The sequence below is a fragment of the Oenanthe melanoleuca genome, chromosome 13 (assembly GCF_029582105.1).
Source record: "Oenanthe melanoleuca isolate GR-GAL-2019-014 chromosome 13, OMel1.0, whole genome shotgun sequence".
In the NCBI taxonomy this organism is placed as follows: Eukaryota; Metazoa; Chordata; class Aves; order Passeriformes; family Muscicapidae; genus Oenanthe; species Oenanthe melanoleuca.
Window position 1 is genome coordinate 13,724,819 of NC_079347.1, and position 16,825 is coordinate 13,741,643.

The 16,825-nt window shown below is 44.0% G+C and overlaps 1 protein-coding gene across 1 annotated transcript in view; it reads left to right on the top strand.

Annotated features, from left to right (window-relative positions):
• The window catches only part of PFDN1 (prefoldin subunit 1), a 31,262-nt gene that overhangs the window by 4,350 nt on the left and 10,087 nt on the right, over positions 1-16,825 (top strand). Inside the window, exon 3 of the mRNA XM_056502552.1 lies at positions 11,016-11,100. Within this exon, the coding sequence (XP_056358527.1) occupies positions 11,016-11,100 (85 nt within the window). The remainder of the gene's footprint in view (positions 1-11,015; positions 11,101-16,825) is intronic.

The following is a 16,825-nucleotide window of genomic DNA, read 5'->3' on the forward strand; positions in this document are numbered from 1 at the left end:
ACTTGTACAGCAAATGGGAGAACACTTAAAAGAGAAAATATAAGTATAAATCAAGCAAATACTGTAGCACAACTTTTGGCTCAAGATTTTCTGCAAGCATAATATATTATTGCAGCTGTCCCTATGAAACAACTTTGTGCCATTACAGTATTTTATGGGACAGCTGTAATAACATGATTTTGAATTTTAAAATTTTTTTTGAAAGAGTGGTTCAAATTTTTGGTGGCTGAACCATATGCAGGTGAAACCTGAGAAAATTAAATGTTCTTGATGATTCCTTGGATTTAAATGTGTTCTTGCTTTTACTGTGATTCATGGTTTTGTTTGTAGATGAGATCAGTGACTGCAAGCTCTTTACTGAACCCCAAAGGCAGCAGTCCCTGTTGCACATCACTGGGTAAAGCTGCAGGAGCTGCATTTTCACTGTTTGTGTGTGTGAGGTGTGTGTACCAGCACAGAACTCAGCAGCTGCCCTGTGCTCCCCGCTCACATGTCAAAAATCTCACAAAGAGCTGAAGGACACCCCAGGCTTAACCTTGGTGGTTCAGTTGCTAACTATAGGCTGGTGTGTGAAATCCGAGTGGCTTCTCCATGGCTCCGTGGGGAGGGCTCGGTGCGGGCTGGGCGCTGGAGCCTGGCTGCCCAGGAGCTGACAGGTGCTGCCACCAGTCCCAGGGACCAGCATGTTGCTTTCTAATATGTGCTTTATAAACCTAAAGTTTCTGCATGTAGCTATTGGGAAAGGGAGGATTTATTTTCCACAGTAAGTCTGGCGTGTGGAGAAGTTCAATCAGTCACTGAGCTGTGAAGAAAATAAAATTTGTGTCCAGCTACTTGACCACTGCACATTGAACGAGCTGTTGGGAGCTGGTGCATGAGGAACCAAAGGCTATATGGGCATAAGCCAAAAGGTTTTCCATTACACAGTTGGTATTTATTTCAGGTTTTTCCTGATTTTGAACAACTCACTTTTGTTGCAGCCCGAACAATGATCTTCACAGTGTTGTTAGGTGTGAGTGGGCCTGTAAAAGTTTGGAAGATCTTTTTAGAGAGCTGTTAGAGAAAGCAAAAATGAGAATGATGCATGTGGGGTGATGCAGTAGTTTTCTGTACTGCTGCCTGTGAAGTAAGGGGCAGGAGTTGGTTGTTGTCCCTTTCCTGGTTAATTAGGAGCATGAGAGGAGCAGAGCTGGTTCATGGACTTTGTGGTTACTGCTGGCAGTAGTGAGATACTGGGAATCTGGACTCCTGGGTTTGGTTCCAGCTCAGAAAGGGACCTTGTTCTCTTGGGCACAGGTTCCTTTTCCAACTGACTGATTTCCAAACACATTCCTTCCCCACTGCCCTGCCCCCTCTTAGTTCTTGATCTTATTCCTGCTGCCCAGGGTTGCTCATTTGTAATCTCCTGGATATTTGGTCCAGTTATAGCTCTTCTGCCCTGCTGCTCTACATAATTTCTCCATGCAATACTGAAACGTCAGAGAAGAAAAGATTTCCATGACTTGTATGCAAGATGTCTATCTGCCCCATTCTAGGAAACAGCTGCATTTCTTTAAAGAATCAGCTTTAGGCAGAGAACTTGGACACTTCAGATAAGTCAGTGTTTGTGAAATACATAAGCAGAAAAAGCAAGAGTATTACAATAAAAATACTAGCTAATTTAAAATAAAAATAGGTCTTTTACTTATCCCTACTGGAAATAAATCTGTTGGTTATAGTCCCCCACCTACTGCGTGGGTGTTGTGATAGAAGATTAGCAATACAGCTTTTCCTCTTGCTTGTCTCCCTTGCCTGAGGACATTTAACTCTTTAGGAACATTTTTCTATTGGGACTAGGACTATGATATTCACACAAGTCTGTTCCATTCTTTTCTTTATCCCTAACTTTTTCCCTACCTGTTACCCGGACAACACAGAGGAAGGAGCTACTGAGTAAACCTGAGATGAAACCTAAACTGAGAAGAATAAGGATCAGAAGGGAGACTGAGTGCTCCTGCAGGCTGCTCTTTTTGCTAGAAGAGGGAGTTTGATGTACTGTGAGCCAGAGGCAGTGTGCTGTCATGGAAATGCCAGAGCCTTCAGGAAACTCTCAGGGCAGCATTTGCAGGTTGGACTCCTGTGGACTGAGGGCTGTACTAAGGCACCTTGGCTTTGTCCCTGCCAAAGAGACAGGGAAGCTGAGCTCTCTTGCAAATACAGCCCATCTCTTTCTTCAGTGGCTTAGAGTTCTCTTTGGATGTGTGCTAGACACATCTAGCTGAGGAGCTTATACTGCTCGTGCTTTTGTGACTTGCTGTGCCGTATGACTTTGCAAAACCGTTATGGAGCATGACTGACTGATTTCTGAAGTTCTCCAAGCAATTAAAATGTCACTCTGGTATTCTGAAACAGCAAGCAACTTCAATTTATTTTAATATTTAGTAGATTTAAAGTACTGTATTTTGAAACTTTTCCCCCATTTCCTGAAGAAAATTTTGGAATCAGGGGTGCGAGTCCTTAGAGAAATACAGAATTCTAGAGCACTTCTTTCAGAATACAGGGCTCTTTGGTTTAGCACAGAGGATGTGGCTTTCCTGCAGCAGAGAAGGATGTCCAGATCACTGGCCCGAAGAAATACTGAGAGGTCCCTGCTGTACTCCTGTCTTGCTTGGAGATGCCCTTCCAGATGTGGAGCCAGTGGATATTTGGATATTCAGCCGGCAGGACAGGATGTGACAGGATATTCAGGACCCACAGCTGTCAGATGGACATGCCCGGTCAGTCTCTGAGCTGGGATGTGAATGCCAGCATAATATATAAATTTTAGGTGGAACAGCCTTAAAAGAAATAAGAAATCTAAGTCTGAACATCATGGCCTTGTCACCTGTTCAAAGCCTGAAAGAAGAAGAGGTTCATTCATGACCCCTGCATTAAAAATCTGAATTAAATATGAAAAAAACAGTCCTATGGCATGAGAACTCAGTTTTACACAATTTTAATTCAGAGATGCAGGAATGAACCAAAGTGCTGCATCAAATCTTAAACCAAGTGCAAGACAACTTCTGTCTTGAATTCTTACTTTGTTTTCTTGAAAACTATTTGCTGAATTAATGGAATGTTTCAGCCAATTTAGAAAAAAAAAAAAAAAAAAAAAAAAAAAAAAAGCCAACGAAACTTGCTGATTAGGACACAGCAGTGTGGTTGTTTTAGTGCTAGCTAATTTAACTCCAGAGTCCAAAAATATCTGTCTATTAGTGTTATGCTTGAATTCTTTTGGCTCAGTTTTCTTTGTGTCCACTGCTGTGAAGTTTTCTGTAGTGCTTTGATGCTTTGTTGTAGCAGGATTTGGGATGTGCAGAAGCCAAGATTGTGCTATTTATCCACAAGTTGGGTCTTCCTCCTCACTTTGCATTTCAAAGGTTTCCTTCCAGGCAAAGCAGAAATCTTTTTTTTTTTTTTTTCCCCCTCTTGCAACTATGGATGGATTTGCTTTTCAAAAAAATTGGATCTTGATTTTACCAGTTTTCCTCTACAGGTTCTTAGGGAAGGGCTGCTGCTGAGAAGGGCATAAATTTGTGTGTCATAGTATAGCAGTGTCTTCATGTCACTTCATTTGCTACTGTGAAGTTCACCTTTTTGATCACAGAATGTTTATCAATAAGAAAAAAATTAAAATAGAAATGTCTTTAGGATTATTTACCAGGGTGCTTACACCAGCATTTCCTTGTTTTCCTTGATGTATATCCATGTGGTGTTGTAGTTTTATTTATTTTTTTTTAGCATTCTTCCGTAGGAATTTGTGGGGAATTCTTAAAAAATAGAGCAGATTTTAGAAATGGATTTTGACTTCCTATTATTGGAAGAATTGTTTCTGTTTTCTGCTTCTGGCAACTTTTAAATCTGGTACAACCCAGACTGCAAAAAATCTATTTGAGGTGCATGTGTGGTTGGCATGTTGTAGTCATCTGAGTACCCTTGGTTTAAATAAGCCACAGCTCATCATTGCTACATGCTAACAAATTATATGAAAACAAAATTAGAAGACAAAACCACTAAATTGGGAATATAGTGAGGAAGAACCACTCATGGGGATTTCAATTGCACAAACTGCTGTTGTTCTTGCAGTGTTTTCCCATATGGATTTAATCTCAAATGTTATGAATTCCTCTATGATAGAGAGGAGGAATTTGCTTGCTTTTTTTTTTTTTAAATTCCATTTATGTCAATTGAGTTTTCAAAAAGAATTTATGATGCTCATTAAAAGCAGACCACAGTACTATTTTCTTATTTTGGATTGTGCTATATTTAATCCACACTTCGAGGTATATTCCTGATGTCTTTTTTTAAAGAACCAAACATGAACAATGGTATAAATCTACCATCTAGTTAAGTGTCTGGCAATGCAGAAACTGCTGTTTGCAAGCTGTGTTACTATCTTGGCTTGAGGTAATGTAATATGCTGGAGCTATTGAGAGATGCCCCCTAAAAAAAGTGAAAGCTCAATGTAAACATGGCCTGAAGTGCAGCCCAAACCCCACCGTGGGGCTGGGCACGCCCGTGCCGAGCTTTGAGGAAGCAAAGGGCGTGGAATTCTTTGTTCAAATCCTTTAGCTCCTTAGAGTAAATAGGTTTATGGCTTACAAATGTTCATCTGAGTAAAAGTTACCCTTGTTGGGGCCTATGTAAACCCAGTTTGGCCGATGTCCAGCTCGGCTAATCCCAGCCTCTGCGTGCTCCGGTGTGTCAGGCTGGCTTTGCACAAGTTGTGCTGCTCACTGGGGATGTCTGCTGCCCAAACAGCTCCTGGTGCTCACCCACCTCTCCAGAGCACCAGTAAAATGTCATATGAGCTATAAACTGCTGCTCCTTGGAATGTATGATCCTCCCAACACAAGCTGCGGGATTTGTTTTGATTTAAGGTATGTGGGGGGAATAGTTAGGGTCAGCTATATTGAGGTGACCCAGTGAGACAACTGACCACTAAAATAAATGCAAACATAGGAAAAGTTTCAACTCATCTGTTCAAACTCCATCTGTTCTGAACCAGCTCCAGTTAAGGCATATGATCTGTTGATGGGAAATTCAAAATCGGGCTGAAAAAATCTGAAACCCTTAGACATGAAGGGTGGCAGCACAAGCTATAATTAGTGATGATTTTTCTTCTTTTTTTCTTTAATATTGCTTCCTTGTCTTGTTTTCAATTGAGTAATTCATCTAGAGTGACTAAAACTGAAACTTGGAGAGGTATAAACTGTGCCTGGTATGAGCTGCATAAAGAATAATTTATAGAAGCACCAGCAAGTCCTGGGAGAGTAGAAGAGGACTATTGGGTGCTGGCAGTTCTGCACAGCTGGTTCTGGCTCAATCAAGCTGGATTGCTTGGGATCAGCTCCTTGGAAGCCTTTCTTCCACTGGCTTTGAACAGTACTTAAAAAGCAGTAATCCCCTACTGAGTCTGCTGAAAGCTTGAGTAGCAGTGCAAGTACAGAATTAAAAGGCATCTTTAAATAGAAAAATGCATGACTGGGCTAAGCCAGACTTTTCTCACAGAGTGGTCTAATGCAAGCACTTGGTTTCAAGGAGTAGGACATTCCATGTAAACACTGCTGTGATGTACCACAACGTATTAAGTTGTTTAGAAATCCAGTAAACATGTTAAAATAATGTCATGGCTTTGCACTAAGTTGTTTGTTTTCTTTTCAGTTTTTGTAGAGGGTTTCCCAAATGGAATGAGAACCATGTAGCTGAAGTTACAGTGACTCTTTATGTGAGCTGGGAGCCAGGTGCATGGACTTATAGATCTGCCATTCATCATTATTCTGGCAAAATAACACTGGACATATGTACCTGTAAAATTGTGTCTGTCTGGAATTAGGCACAGAGCTGCGTACCCATCTTGGCAGGGGAAAAGCTGAGGCTTCTCTTGCTGCCCTGATTCTTGGAGGGATCTATGTGGAGCCAAGTGGAAAGAGCTTCTTTGCAGACTGTTTGGGAGGGTGTCCTGTTGTGGGGCTCCTTCCCTCCTGGTTTGAATACTTGGACATCTTCCACAGGCAAGCCAGGCAGGAGAAACACTCGGACCACATTTCCTAACTCTGAGGGCAGAGGAGAGAGAGGCTGCTCATGCTCAGGACAGCTGCCTGCCACTGAAAGCTCCAGTTGTAAAGGCTGAAGTTTGTTGCAGTTGCAAGTAATTGAAAGTAGGGATTCTTCATGGAAAACCTGAACTATGAGCATCACTGTGACTCCACCTTTAATAACTTTAATGACTTGTATGTCATAATGAAGAGTGGCATGTGCTGAACAAATATCTCCATAACCTCATTCATTAAGAGGCAAATCTTTCAGAATCTAATATTATGTCTCAAAGTCAAGTAAACAGCACATTTTGGTGCAAACAGGCTGAGTTATGGAATTACTTACACTGGACATTCATCAGTTTGTGGGTGTGTATGTGTGACACAAAGGAGCAGACAGATGATGAAGTGGGCAGCACTGCTGACCTTAACAGAGTCTGAAAGCCATTTAGGCCAGAGCATCAGAGAGTGCAATAAAAACACTGATCAAATGAAAATTATAATAGAAAATTAGAATTGTGAGGGGGTAAGAGATCCCTTCCCTAGAAAGAAACTAGCAGTGTGCTTCAGAGAGTGTATATAAACCACTTTCTCTGCCTTAGGGAAACAAAATTCCTTGTGTGGAGCTACCAAAGGGAGGAAAATAGAAACAAGTGAGAATATTTAGAGCAAGGTTTCTCTTTCAGTTCCCTTGTGCCCTATTTTTGTTCTCATATTGCATTTGAGAACCAGCAGTCCCTGGGAGGCTGAGCATGTAGGTGCAGTCGATTGGCAACCACTTGGCTCTGCTCTGCGGAGCTGTTCTTGTTGGCAGCCCAGGTTTGGCTGAACACTGCTGTCCTCAGGGATCCCCCCCTTCTCTGCAGCTTTCATTTCTAATTTTCTTGGGGTTTTTTTTGAGTTTTCACCATAATCTATGGACACTGGAAAAGTTATAAGCAACCCCTGTTCTGTTTTTACTAGTTATTCTCTTTGGGTGGCCAGGTGAGATGGGACAAACTTGTCCATTCTGACCCAGATATTTCTGGTGTTAATGTAACAACAGTGGAAAAGTTTCTCTGTGAAGAGGTGATTGTTACTAAACTTTGTAATTGCCACTGTGGTGCTGAGTATGTTTCTGAATCACTGTTTCATGTTTGATAGTGTAGGTGGCATGTTTGACAGGTCTCTGAGTGCGTGCTGTGACTCTTTGCTGAGAGCAGGCAGATACAGGGGAGCTCTCACATCTGGGAGAAGGACTTGGTTTGCTGCTTGTCTTCTTGTGGATTAGCTCCATCCTAGTTTAACACACAAACTCTGGGGGCTTGGAGCCTCCCATGAACTCCAGCAGAGCTGTGAAAGCATCTCTTGGGTCTATATTAGCTGTGTCACCTGCTGGGCTCTGCACCACTGAGCAGAAAGGTTCTCCTCGGCTCGGTGACTCTCATGTGGGGCCAGCTCTCAGCTGGTGGTGAACCTCCAGGCACTGACTTAACTTCATGTGTTTGAAAGGCTTGTTTACAAATTCACTCAGGGAAGAATTAAGTCATCAGAATGTACCGTGCTTCTTTCATGAGCTTGAAAATCTGTATATAATATAACTACATCTAACTGAAACCAGGTAGCAGAATTACACTGCCCTGTTTCTCCAGCTTGGTGAGGAAAAAGCCTAAAAATCATCAGGTTGATGTATTACATATGGTAATTGGAAAAATGAAACTTAGATTAAATTTAAATTCTGATTTATTAGAAGTGCCCTGCAGCACTTCTTACCTAAGGAGCAGAACAAACTTCTGCTTTTTCCATGTGCTACCATAAACCACATTATTTCCTTAGGTAAAAGCTTTGACCAAAATCTCCATAATGTGTGTATCCAAACTAGATGCTAAAAACTTGCATTTTTTGAGTTCTGCATATGTTGGAAAGAAAAGCCACAGATTTAAAAAGTTAACTGTGGATGTGGATTTATAGTTCAGCTTTCAAAAACCTGGCTTTGGCAGCTTCCAGGGTGGCACCTGAGCACCTTTGACTGAGAACTCTGCAGTCTTGCAGCAGGGAACTCAACCAGGTGGCTTTAAGCAGTGCTGGTGAAGACCTGCAGGATGCTGCTGCCCAAGTCAGGGACATCTGGTCTGCTTCTGAGCAAGTTTTTGAATGGATACAGGTTCCAGCCCACTGTTTTATAGCAGGCAAAATTGGGGTGGTTGTATCTGTGCCCAGCTGCCCAAATAAGTCTCGTCAGTGCTAATTTCAGCCATCCAATTTTAATTTGCTGTCGCTTGTCTGCCAGAGCATTGCAGGAGGGTGGGAGGGAGGATATTTTCCCTGATGACTGCTGTTGACATTTGCAGAATAAAAGTGAAGTCAGCCAGTTGTTTGTTGGAGGTTTTGGTGCCTGTAGCAGTTCTGAGCCAGCCAGGATCGCCCAGTGCCTGTCACCCAGCAGGGACCTTCCCAGCTGCATGGGGAAAATTGCTCAAGCTGTGTTGCTGTTGAACTTTGTTTTTCAGACCAGGGACGTCAGGGAAACCAAAATGATCAATCTTCCTGTACAATTTGGGGAAGCAAATGAGAAGGGATTGTATTCTATGCTGCCCCCACAAAAAAGGAAATAATTCAGGAAACGTTCACATACACAGGCAGGCTCAGGGAAGCAGTGACGTGAGAAGGGACTGATGGCTTTGTGTACAGAAGGCATCTTGCAGCTTTGGTTTTCACTAATGGCAGCTACTGCAGAAGCAAGGCAAAATTTGAGTTTACAGGGGGTGTGTGTGTGAAGGCTAATGTTTTTTATTCTGGTGTTGTATGCCTTAGGTAAGAACATCAGAATGATGTGTTTACTGGTGGTCCTGAAAAGTACCTCTTCTCTGGCTGGATCCAGTCTCTCTATCTAACAGCAATGAAAATATCTTCTTTCCTAGAAGGGTGGTCTTGAACTTGATTTTCACAAATCAGCTGTGTTGTTGTTTCAGCAGTCTGCTGCATGCCAGGACCCCAGACCATCCCCTCTGTGCAAGTGAATGGTGGGGACACCTCCCAGTGGGAAGGGAGGTTGAAGGGACAAAGAGAGTCTGAGTGAGCTGTGTTGGTAAGAACAGGAGCAGACAGAGAGGAAAGATGATGCCAGCAATAAGCATGAGCCAAGACTGGGGAAAAAAATGAGAAAGATTTGAGAAAATTGCAACATAAAAGATGTGGCGGAAGTTCCTGTGGAGAAGAGGAGGTGAAGCGGAACAGGGGAAGAAGTGGGAGGAGGAGGAGGCACTTCTGTGTGCAGTTAATAGCAGCCCCAAAGAGAGTTTTAATTGGAAAACTATTATAATTATCCACGGTTTTCCTCCCATGCATTTCAGGAATGCGTGTGGCAGGTACTTTTCCTTTTGGCTGGGTTACTGATGCAGAGGGCACTGGGTTTGCAGCCAAGTGGCAGATCCGTGTTTGTGTTTACCAGGCACTGAGCAAACACGTTAATAATGTCATTTGTCGTGGGAGATGACTCTGCAAACTGATTTCAGATTTTTCTGTAGCAGACGGGGAATGCACTCTGATTCTGCCCTGTCTAAATCTGCTCATTTTAACTGCTGAAGCATGAGCTGTTGTCACCTGGCAGGAAGACTGACCCTAGTTGGTGCTAGAGGAGACCTTGACCTCATTGGTATGACCCATGGAGGCTCCTTCTAAATCCCCTGAGGGACTTTCTAAGTAGGGAAGGGGGTGAATATGCTGCTTGTACATACTTTATGTCTGGAAGGATGAAAAGCAACCATGGAGGGTTCCTAAAATTCGTTTGAACTTAGTTGTCCTTTACCTCGTTGTGAAATGCCAGTGCTACGTGCTGGAGAGCTGCTTTGAATGCTGGTGCTCCTTCAGGGGCTGCTCTGAGCGAGGCAGGCACCTTTCTGCTTGTTGGCAAGCAGGACTCAGATGTTATGGATGCATCTTTCAAATCCCTTTGGCAATTGAAAACAGAGCAAGTGGAAACCAGTGGCCACAACTTCAGTTAAAAGCAGCCACTTCCCACCAAAACCCTTTGGCTGGTGAAAGTGTAGAAATTTGGATATCAGTGAAAGGCTGGGTTAAAGCCAAGGCTTGAGAAGTGGGAGTTCCATAGCTTCTGCTGAAGGCACTGTCTCTGTTTTGTCAAATCACAGAAGGGTGTGGATTGGAAAGGTTTTCCACAGACTATCCAGTCCCACCCCCTGCCATGGGCAGGGATACCTTTCACTAGACGAGGTTGTTCCAAGCTGTGTCCAACCTGACCTTGGACACTTCCAGGGATGGGGCAGCCACAGCTTCTCTAGACCATCTGTGCCAGCACCTCACCATCCTCAGTCTAGAACATTGCTCCCCTGTGTCCAACCTAACCCTGCCCTGTTGCAGTTAAAAACTGTTGCCTCTGGCCTGGCGTGACAGACCCTGGTAGAAAGCCTCTCTCTGTCGTTCATGTAATTCACTTTTATGCATTGGAAAGCTGCAGTAAGGTCTCCCTGGAGCCTGTTCTTCTCCAGGTTGTACAACCCCAACTCCCTCAGCATTTCCCTGTGGAAAGCTTTGGTTTTATGGTGTGGGCTTGTTTACGTTATGATCACTAAGCCCTTAATAAACAGCTCTTACCTGTCAAGAGTCTTCCTTAACTCTGTGCCATCAACTGATTTAAATCCCTTTGAAGGGAAGGTGCTGACAGACTCCCCTTGGTGGCTGTGTGCCAGAACTGCTTCCAGATCATTCAAGGACACTGAATGATAGAGGGAGATCTCTGTGTGTCCATGTTCATCCTCCCAGAGCATGGGTGAGACTGGTGAGCCTTTGGGGCCAGCCTGGTGGGCTCTGGGAGCTGCCAGAGCTGTCATTGTCTCTGTCCAGAACATAGGAGTGAGGATGAACGCTTAGCAGAGGTGGCTCTAGTTTGACTTAGTGCACAGCTGGTGAGCACTTATATAAAAAGCACCCAACTTTTTGTCTCTTCTTTTGTATTTGTAGGTTTATTCTTCAGCCTAAAGGAGTGATTCATAATCAGCTCTTAGAAAAACAGAGAATAGCCGAAGAGAAAATTAAGGAGTTAGAGGTAAGTTTTTAGCAAGTGATGATGAAAGTTAAACATGAAAGGTCAAAAAGATGCTCTTTGTTGATCTCTTGTTTCTGTCTGGTACTTCTGGTGCTGAAGGATTGTAACTAGATGAAACAGAGAGCCTGTTACAAGTAACCTCCACGAAAGTTACTTGGTTCCTTTCCTAGATCTACAAACCAGTAGGGATTGATTGTTTGCTCTATGCCCTGGTATGAAAACTGGGAGCGAGGGATTCAAATGAGATTAGTAAGAGCAAGGTCTAAAACAAGCAAAATTATATTTGTGTACTTATTTGCAGCAGATAAGTGATGCAAATTTTCGCCAATGCTGTGGGTATTTAAAGGTTACACTGGCTCAGAACAATTGCATAAATTCATGGAAGAGAAATCCATCGAGAATTACCAAATATGTAGAAATGGCATCCTGCTCAGGAAGTTCCTGAACTAAAAATGTCTGGAGGGTGGGAAAGTATGAGGAGGAAGTACCGTATAGGCCTGCCCTGTCCTTACACTCTGCCCTTAAGCATCTGCTTGGGACTGCTGTTGAAGAGCAGATCTGAGGGGAGATGGGACTTTGTTTTGACAGTGTGGTCAGAGCACTTCTGTGTTCTTGTGTTTATCTGGTTGGAGTATTCAAGGCAGAGAAGGATATCTAGGAAATAGAAAGTAGTGTCTGTGCAAGTTCCAGTGCTCAAACAGGCTATCTGGAGAATCTTGACTATCTTCTTGTGGCTGCGTCTACAGCTTACAGTTCTTCTGAGAAGAAGTGCAAAATGTACTTTTCCAAGGCTGCTAGTGTGTATTTTTTTTTTTAAATTCTCCTAAAATATAGATAGAAACTCCTGTTTCTTGTTTTTTGAGGAATGACAGAGGAAACAAAGACCAGTTTGTGTCAAGCTGCTTTTCCCATCTGTTATTGTTTTGGAGAAAGTGATGTGGACACCAAATAAGTAAGGACAAGTAGGAATAGGAAGTCTGTGTTAAAATTCACTCACGCAGTTCCTTCTCTATTGTCTCCTACTTACTTGTAGTAAGCAGCAGTTGAGTCTATGTTTTTTTTAATCCCTTCTTAAAACTCAGTCTGCCTGAGGAGCTGTGGAGCAAGTCCATCCCCAGATATTGTGTTGCCTGTGCTAGACTCTAAATAGGTTTCTGTTTCTGCCCACAAAAACTCTTTTTGCACAGGTCAAATAAGTGCTCTGTGGACAGGCTGTGTATCTAAGGGGGTGTGCAGGCAAGGCATAGTCATTTTTATGGTTATATGGTAAAAGCAGTTGTATCCTTGCTCCTTTGGAGCCATACCAGATGCCAGTGGCTTTATGCAAAGACAGCCCTGCAATTGGGGTGGAGGACTTCATGGCAGCACCTCTGGGTTTAGAGGCAGGGGGAATGTGGCTGGCAGCACCTCTGGGTTTGGGGGTGGGGGAATGTGGCTGGCAGCACCTCTAGGTTTGGAGGCAGGTGGAATGTGGCTGGCAGCACCTCTGGGTTTGGAGGCAGGTGGAATGTGGCTGGCAGCACCTCTGGGTTTGGAGGCAGGTGGAATGTGGCTGGCAGCACCTCTGGGTTTGGGGGTGGGGGAATGTGGCTGGCAGCACCTCTGGCTTTGGGGGTGGGGGAACGTGGATGGCAGCCTGTTTATAAACTGCCCCTGGGGTCCCTTGCTGCCAGCTCCAGTGGGCTGTGGTCAGCTTTTTGGCTACTGTACCCTTCAGCTGTGCCATCTGGGTTTCTTCCTGTTCCTGGTGGGGAATTATCTTACCTCCTGAACTTCCCGATCACTGAGTTCAGCAGAATGGGTGGAATTTCCCACAAATTATAACCTTTGCTGTTCTTACACAAAGCCTCAGAACTGGCTGCTTCACAAATGTGTTTTCTGCTTCATTGCTGAGTCTCTGGTTATGGTCATTGAGTTGAAGTTTCCAGCAATAGTGACTGTCTCAAAAGGTGGTTGGAGTGGAAAGGTGGCTGCCACATGGGTTGGTTTTTCTTTTCAATCATGAGTAGTAAGGCTCAGAATACCAGCACATTCAAAAGTTTGTGTTAAGTAAACATTCAAGTCATCTTTTAACTGATCTCCTTCCAGTTGGCTGTGGCAGTTTTGTGAAGAGGGTTTTCCTTAGGCCTGGGATTCCCCCTTGAAGAGGACAAGCACTTAGGCTGACAGCTGCTGGAAACTGAGATTTCAGGGGAAGTACCTGAGTCCACTCAGCGAGCACTTATCACAGGAGCAGGGGATTTTGCTGTCCTGAAAACAAGTTGTGACCAAAGCAGGAAAGAATGTGAAACTTTGTGACCTTGTACTTCCACTGCATCGTTGTAAAATAAATATCAAACCAAGAAAGGTTAAACATCTCTCCATTCATTATTAAAACTGGAAGGGTTTTGAAGCTTAGGTTTATATTTTACATTGTTAACTACCTTATGACTTACTCACATTTCTCACTTTGCACAGCTGAATCAGGCTGGTCAGAGTAATCCCCCAGTACCCTATGGTGTGGCTGATCTCATTGCACATGTAGCTGAGCTTGAGGCAATTGTGCTTTGCTGTGATGACATTATTGCCAAGGGATTGTGAAATGTGTATTTTTTGATACATGCCTGAATCTGAGAAATGCTCTCTCCTCTACCTTGGTGCTGTTGCAGAGGAGCACAGCACAGAGGGCTGGGTTCACTGCTGAGATCTTCTGGAAATTCATCCAGCTGTGCAGCAAGGAGATTTTCATCTGCCTGTTCTTGAAACTGTGTCTTTAACTCACTTCAGAGGTGTGAGCTGGTTTTGCTGACATTCACGGCTGCTAGTGGACTTTGAAAACTGTGAGGAGTTTTGTCCCTTTTCTCCCTCTGACACTCTCCACTGCAGTACATGATTGCAGTCATTGCCTTTCCCTCCCTTCCCTCTTATGGGTTTCTCCTCTGAACTCCATTGCATTTTTCAAGGCAGCATCACAAAATTGATGGGATACTCCTGGTTTGGGCCTCCTTGCAGCAAGGGCAGCCAGACCTTTCCTTGTTAAGGGCTGGAACAAGCAAGGGCTGGGAAAATAAGCATCAAGGAGTCTGGGTGTGGATGAGGGGGCAGTAAGTTATTCTGCAGAAGTTATCTGAAGAAAACCAAAGGTGTCTTTAACTTGCTTGTTAAAGCTGCATCTATCTGTGGTCATGAATGTATCTAAGTATATATATGAAATCATAGAATGGTTTTGGTTGGAAAGGTTTGGATGACTTTAAAGATCATCTCACTCTACCCCTCTGACATGGGCAGGGACACCTTCCACTAGACCAGGTTGCTCCAGGTATGGGACAGCCACAGTTTCTTTGGGCTACCTGTGCCAGGGCCTCACCAGCCTCAATTAGTAAAGAATTTATTTCTAATTTCCCATCTAAATTTTCCCTCTTTCAGTTTGAACCCATTGTTCCTTGTCACTCCAGTTCCTGATGGAGAGTATCTCTCTGGCTTCCCTGTAGGGCTCTCCAGGTCCTGGAAGATTCTATGAGGTTTCCATACAACCTTGTAGTCTCCATGCTGGAGAGCCCCAATGTTCTCAGCCTGTAAACTCCATATGCATCTGTCTGGCATTCTGAACTTCACAACTTGTATCTAATCCTTTGGAATCCAAACACACTGCCCAGGCTTGCTGGCACAATAGCTGTGCCTGCTGGCTTACCCAAAACTCCAGAGATTGGTGCCATCAGCTCCCTCACACACCAGCATGGGACATGTCCTGCTTCACAGGAGCCCATTGGATTTTTCCAGTCCTGATACTATCAAATTCTTGTTGTGTTTCACGGTGCAAGGGGTATGTGTTAAATCTATTTTGAAAACATTCTAAAGGGATGAGCACAGACTCTTTTTAGCTCAGCAATGTTTGTGCAGTATTAGGAGAAAAACCAAGTAATGTTTTTCTTCCCTTGTTTTTAAGGAAACATGATATGTGAGGGGTGGAACAATGCTTTGTTTCAGGAAATGTTATCCGTTTCCATTGTAGGGCTAGATGGATTCTGTTTTTAAATGTGGCATTTTAAAAAGAACAAACTCTATGATGTTATAAAGACATGGAAAATTGATTCTTCATTAGGGGTGGAGAAAGTGATTATCACTGTGTGCTTTCTCTGATAATATCTGATAGTCCCCTTCTCTCCTGCTATATTCAGCTTGTTTAGTTGTCAGGCGTTGTCAGACTAAATTGCTAAAAATAACAAATAAGGGGGAGGCTCTGCTGGGCAGCTCCGTCTGCTGCCACTGAATTTAGCTCCTTCGGGAAAAGGGCAAAAGCAACCTGCAGCTTTCTGGGTGAATTGGATTTTGGTTTTCAACTCTGACCACAACATAGCTGTGTGCTTGTTTTCCCAGGCAATTCTTTCACATGCCTGTGGGAGACTGAAAGTTTACTGCTGCTGAGATAAAGGGTTGGTTGGTTTCTTCTCTGGCTGCCTGGAGTAGAAAATACAATCAAGAAAGCTGTACCTAAAGGCTTGATTTCTAATTCAGAAATCCTTCATGCGAGCCCTAAAACACCATGTCCAGTTTCCCTATCTCGTGCAGAAAATGTCTTTGCTCTCCTTCCTGGTGGAGGAAGGAACACTGTGCACTTAAACACTGCAGTGCTCCATGTTTGAAGCCTCAGGTGATGTTTGCAAAGCTGGTGAAGTTACACAGTGACTGCACTGAAATGCCTTAAGGTGATCACTGACTTTTTCCCTGGTGTTGCCTGAGCACAGTGGCTTCCATTTCTCTAATCTTCTTTTTCTGGAAGCTTAAAAATGGCTTTGCTGCAGCCCTGAGGCAGAGAGGTGGTGCTCCCCCCGTGATGAGTCGGCTCTGACAGTTGCCACAGCAGTGTTTTCTTCCCCTGTGGGAACAAAGATTTGGGCAGGTGAGGTGTGGCTGGGGAGAAGCACTGGAGCCTGGGGCAGGTATGGCTGGGATGGATGGACCTGCTCCCCCGCCTCGACGTGCTCCGGTGGCAACTTGCCTTCATTTTTTACTGAAACCCTCAGCATGGAGGCCAATTCTGTGGGTGGCTTTAACGATGTGAAAACAAGTCTCCTGAGATTTGTGGTGCTCTTTGCAGACCACGAAGGGCTCATCAGAAGGTAGCAATTGTTAGGCTGTTCCCAAGTTAGACCAATTTCTTCCAGGGATTTACAGCGCAGAAGTTCTCATCGCATGGTTTGCTTTGGGGTAGGCCAGTGCCCAAGAATGTATGGTGGGCTTTTTAACTAAACAGGGGGAAATAAGGAATGCTCCTGTTTGCTTTGGAGAGGGGAAGCCTCAAGAATAACTCTCTGTGCATCAGCCTGGAGCAGATTCTACTTTGGATGAGGGTGCTGTTCCCTCATTCCATAGCTGGCATGTGTGCACGTAACAGGATTTTAAACACAGGTTGTCACTGAAGTTGCCCCTTGTTTCTCTGTGTGTGCACAGGCAAGGTCAGTCCCTCTGCTTGCTATAGAGGGAGGCAGGATACCTTATGTGGGGACAAGTGGTGTATGGAAGTGAGTTTACCATGTAGGATTAGTATCTGGGCTTGTAAACATTTGTAATTGTGGACATTTTAGGAGGAAGCTTTGGGATCTCTACAAATGATGGATGTTAGGGTGAAGATGAGGTGCAGAGCCTCAACAGATCCTTGGTGGGGACCAGGCCAGGCATCTTGCACGGCTTTGGCTGTTGGAAGCAGCTGTGGATGTCTGTGCAGGTCCTTCTGGACACACATTTG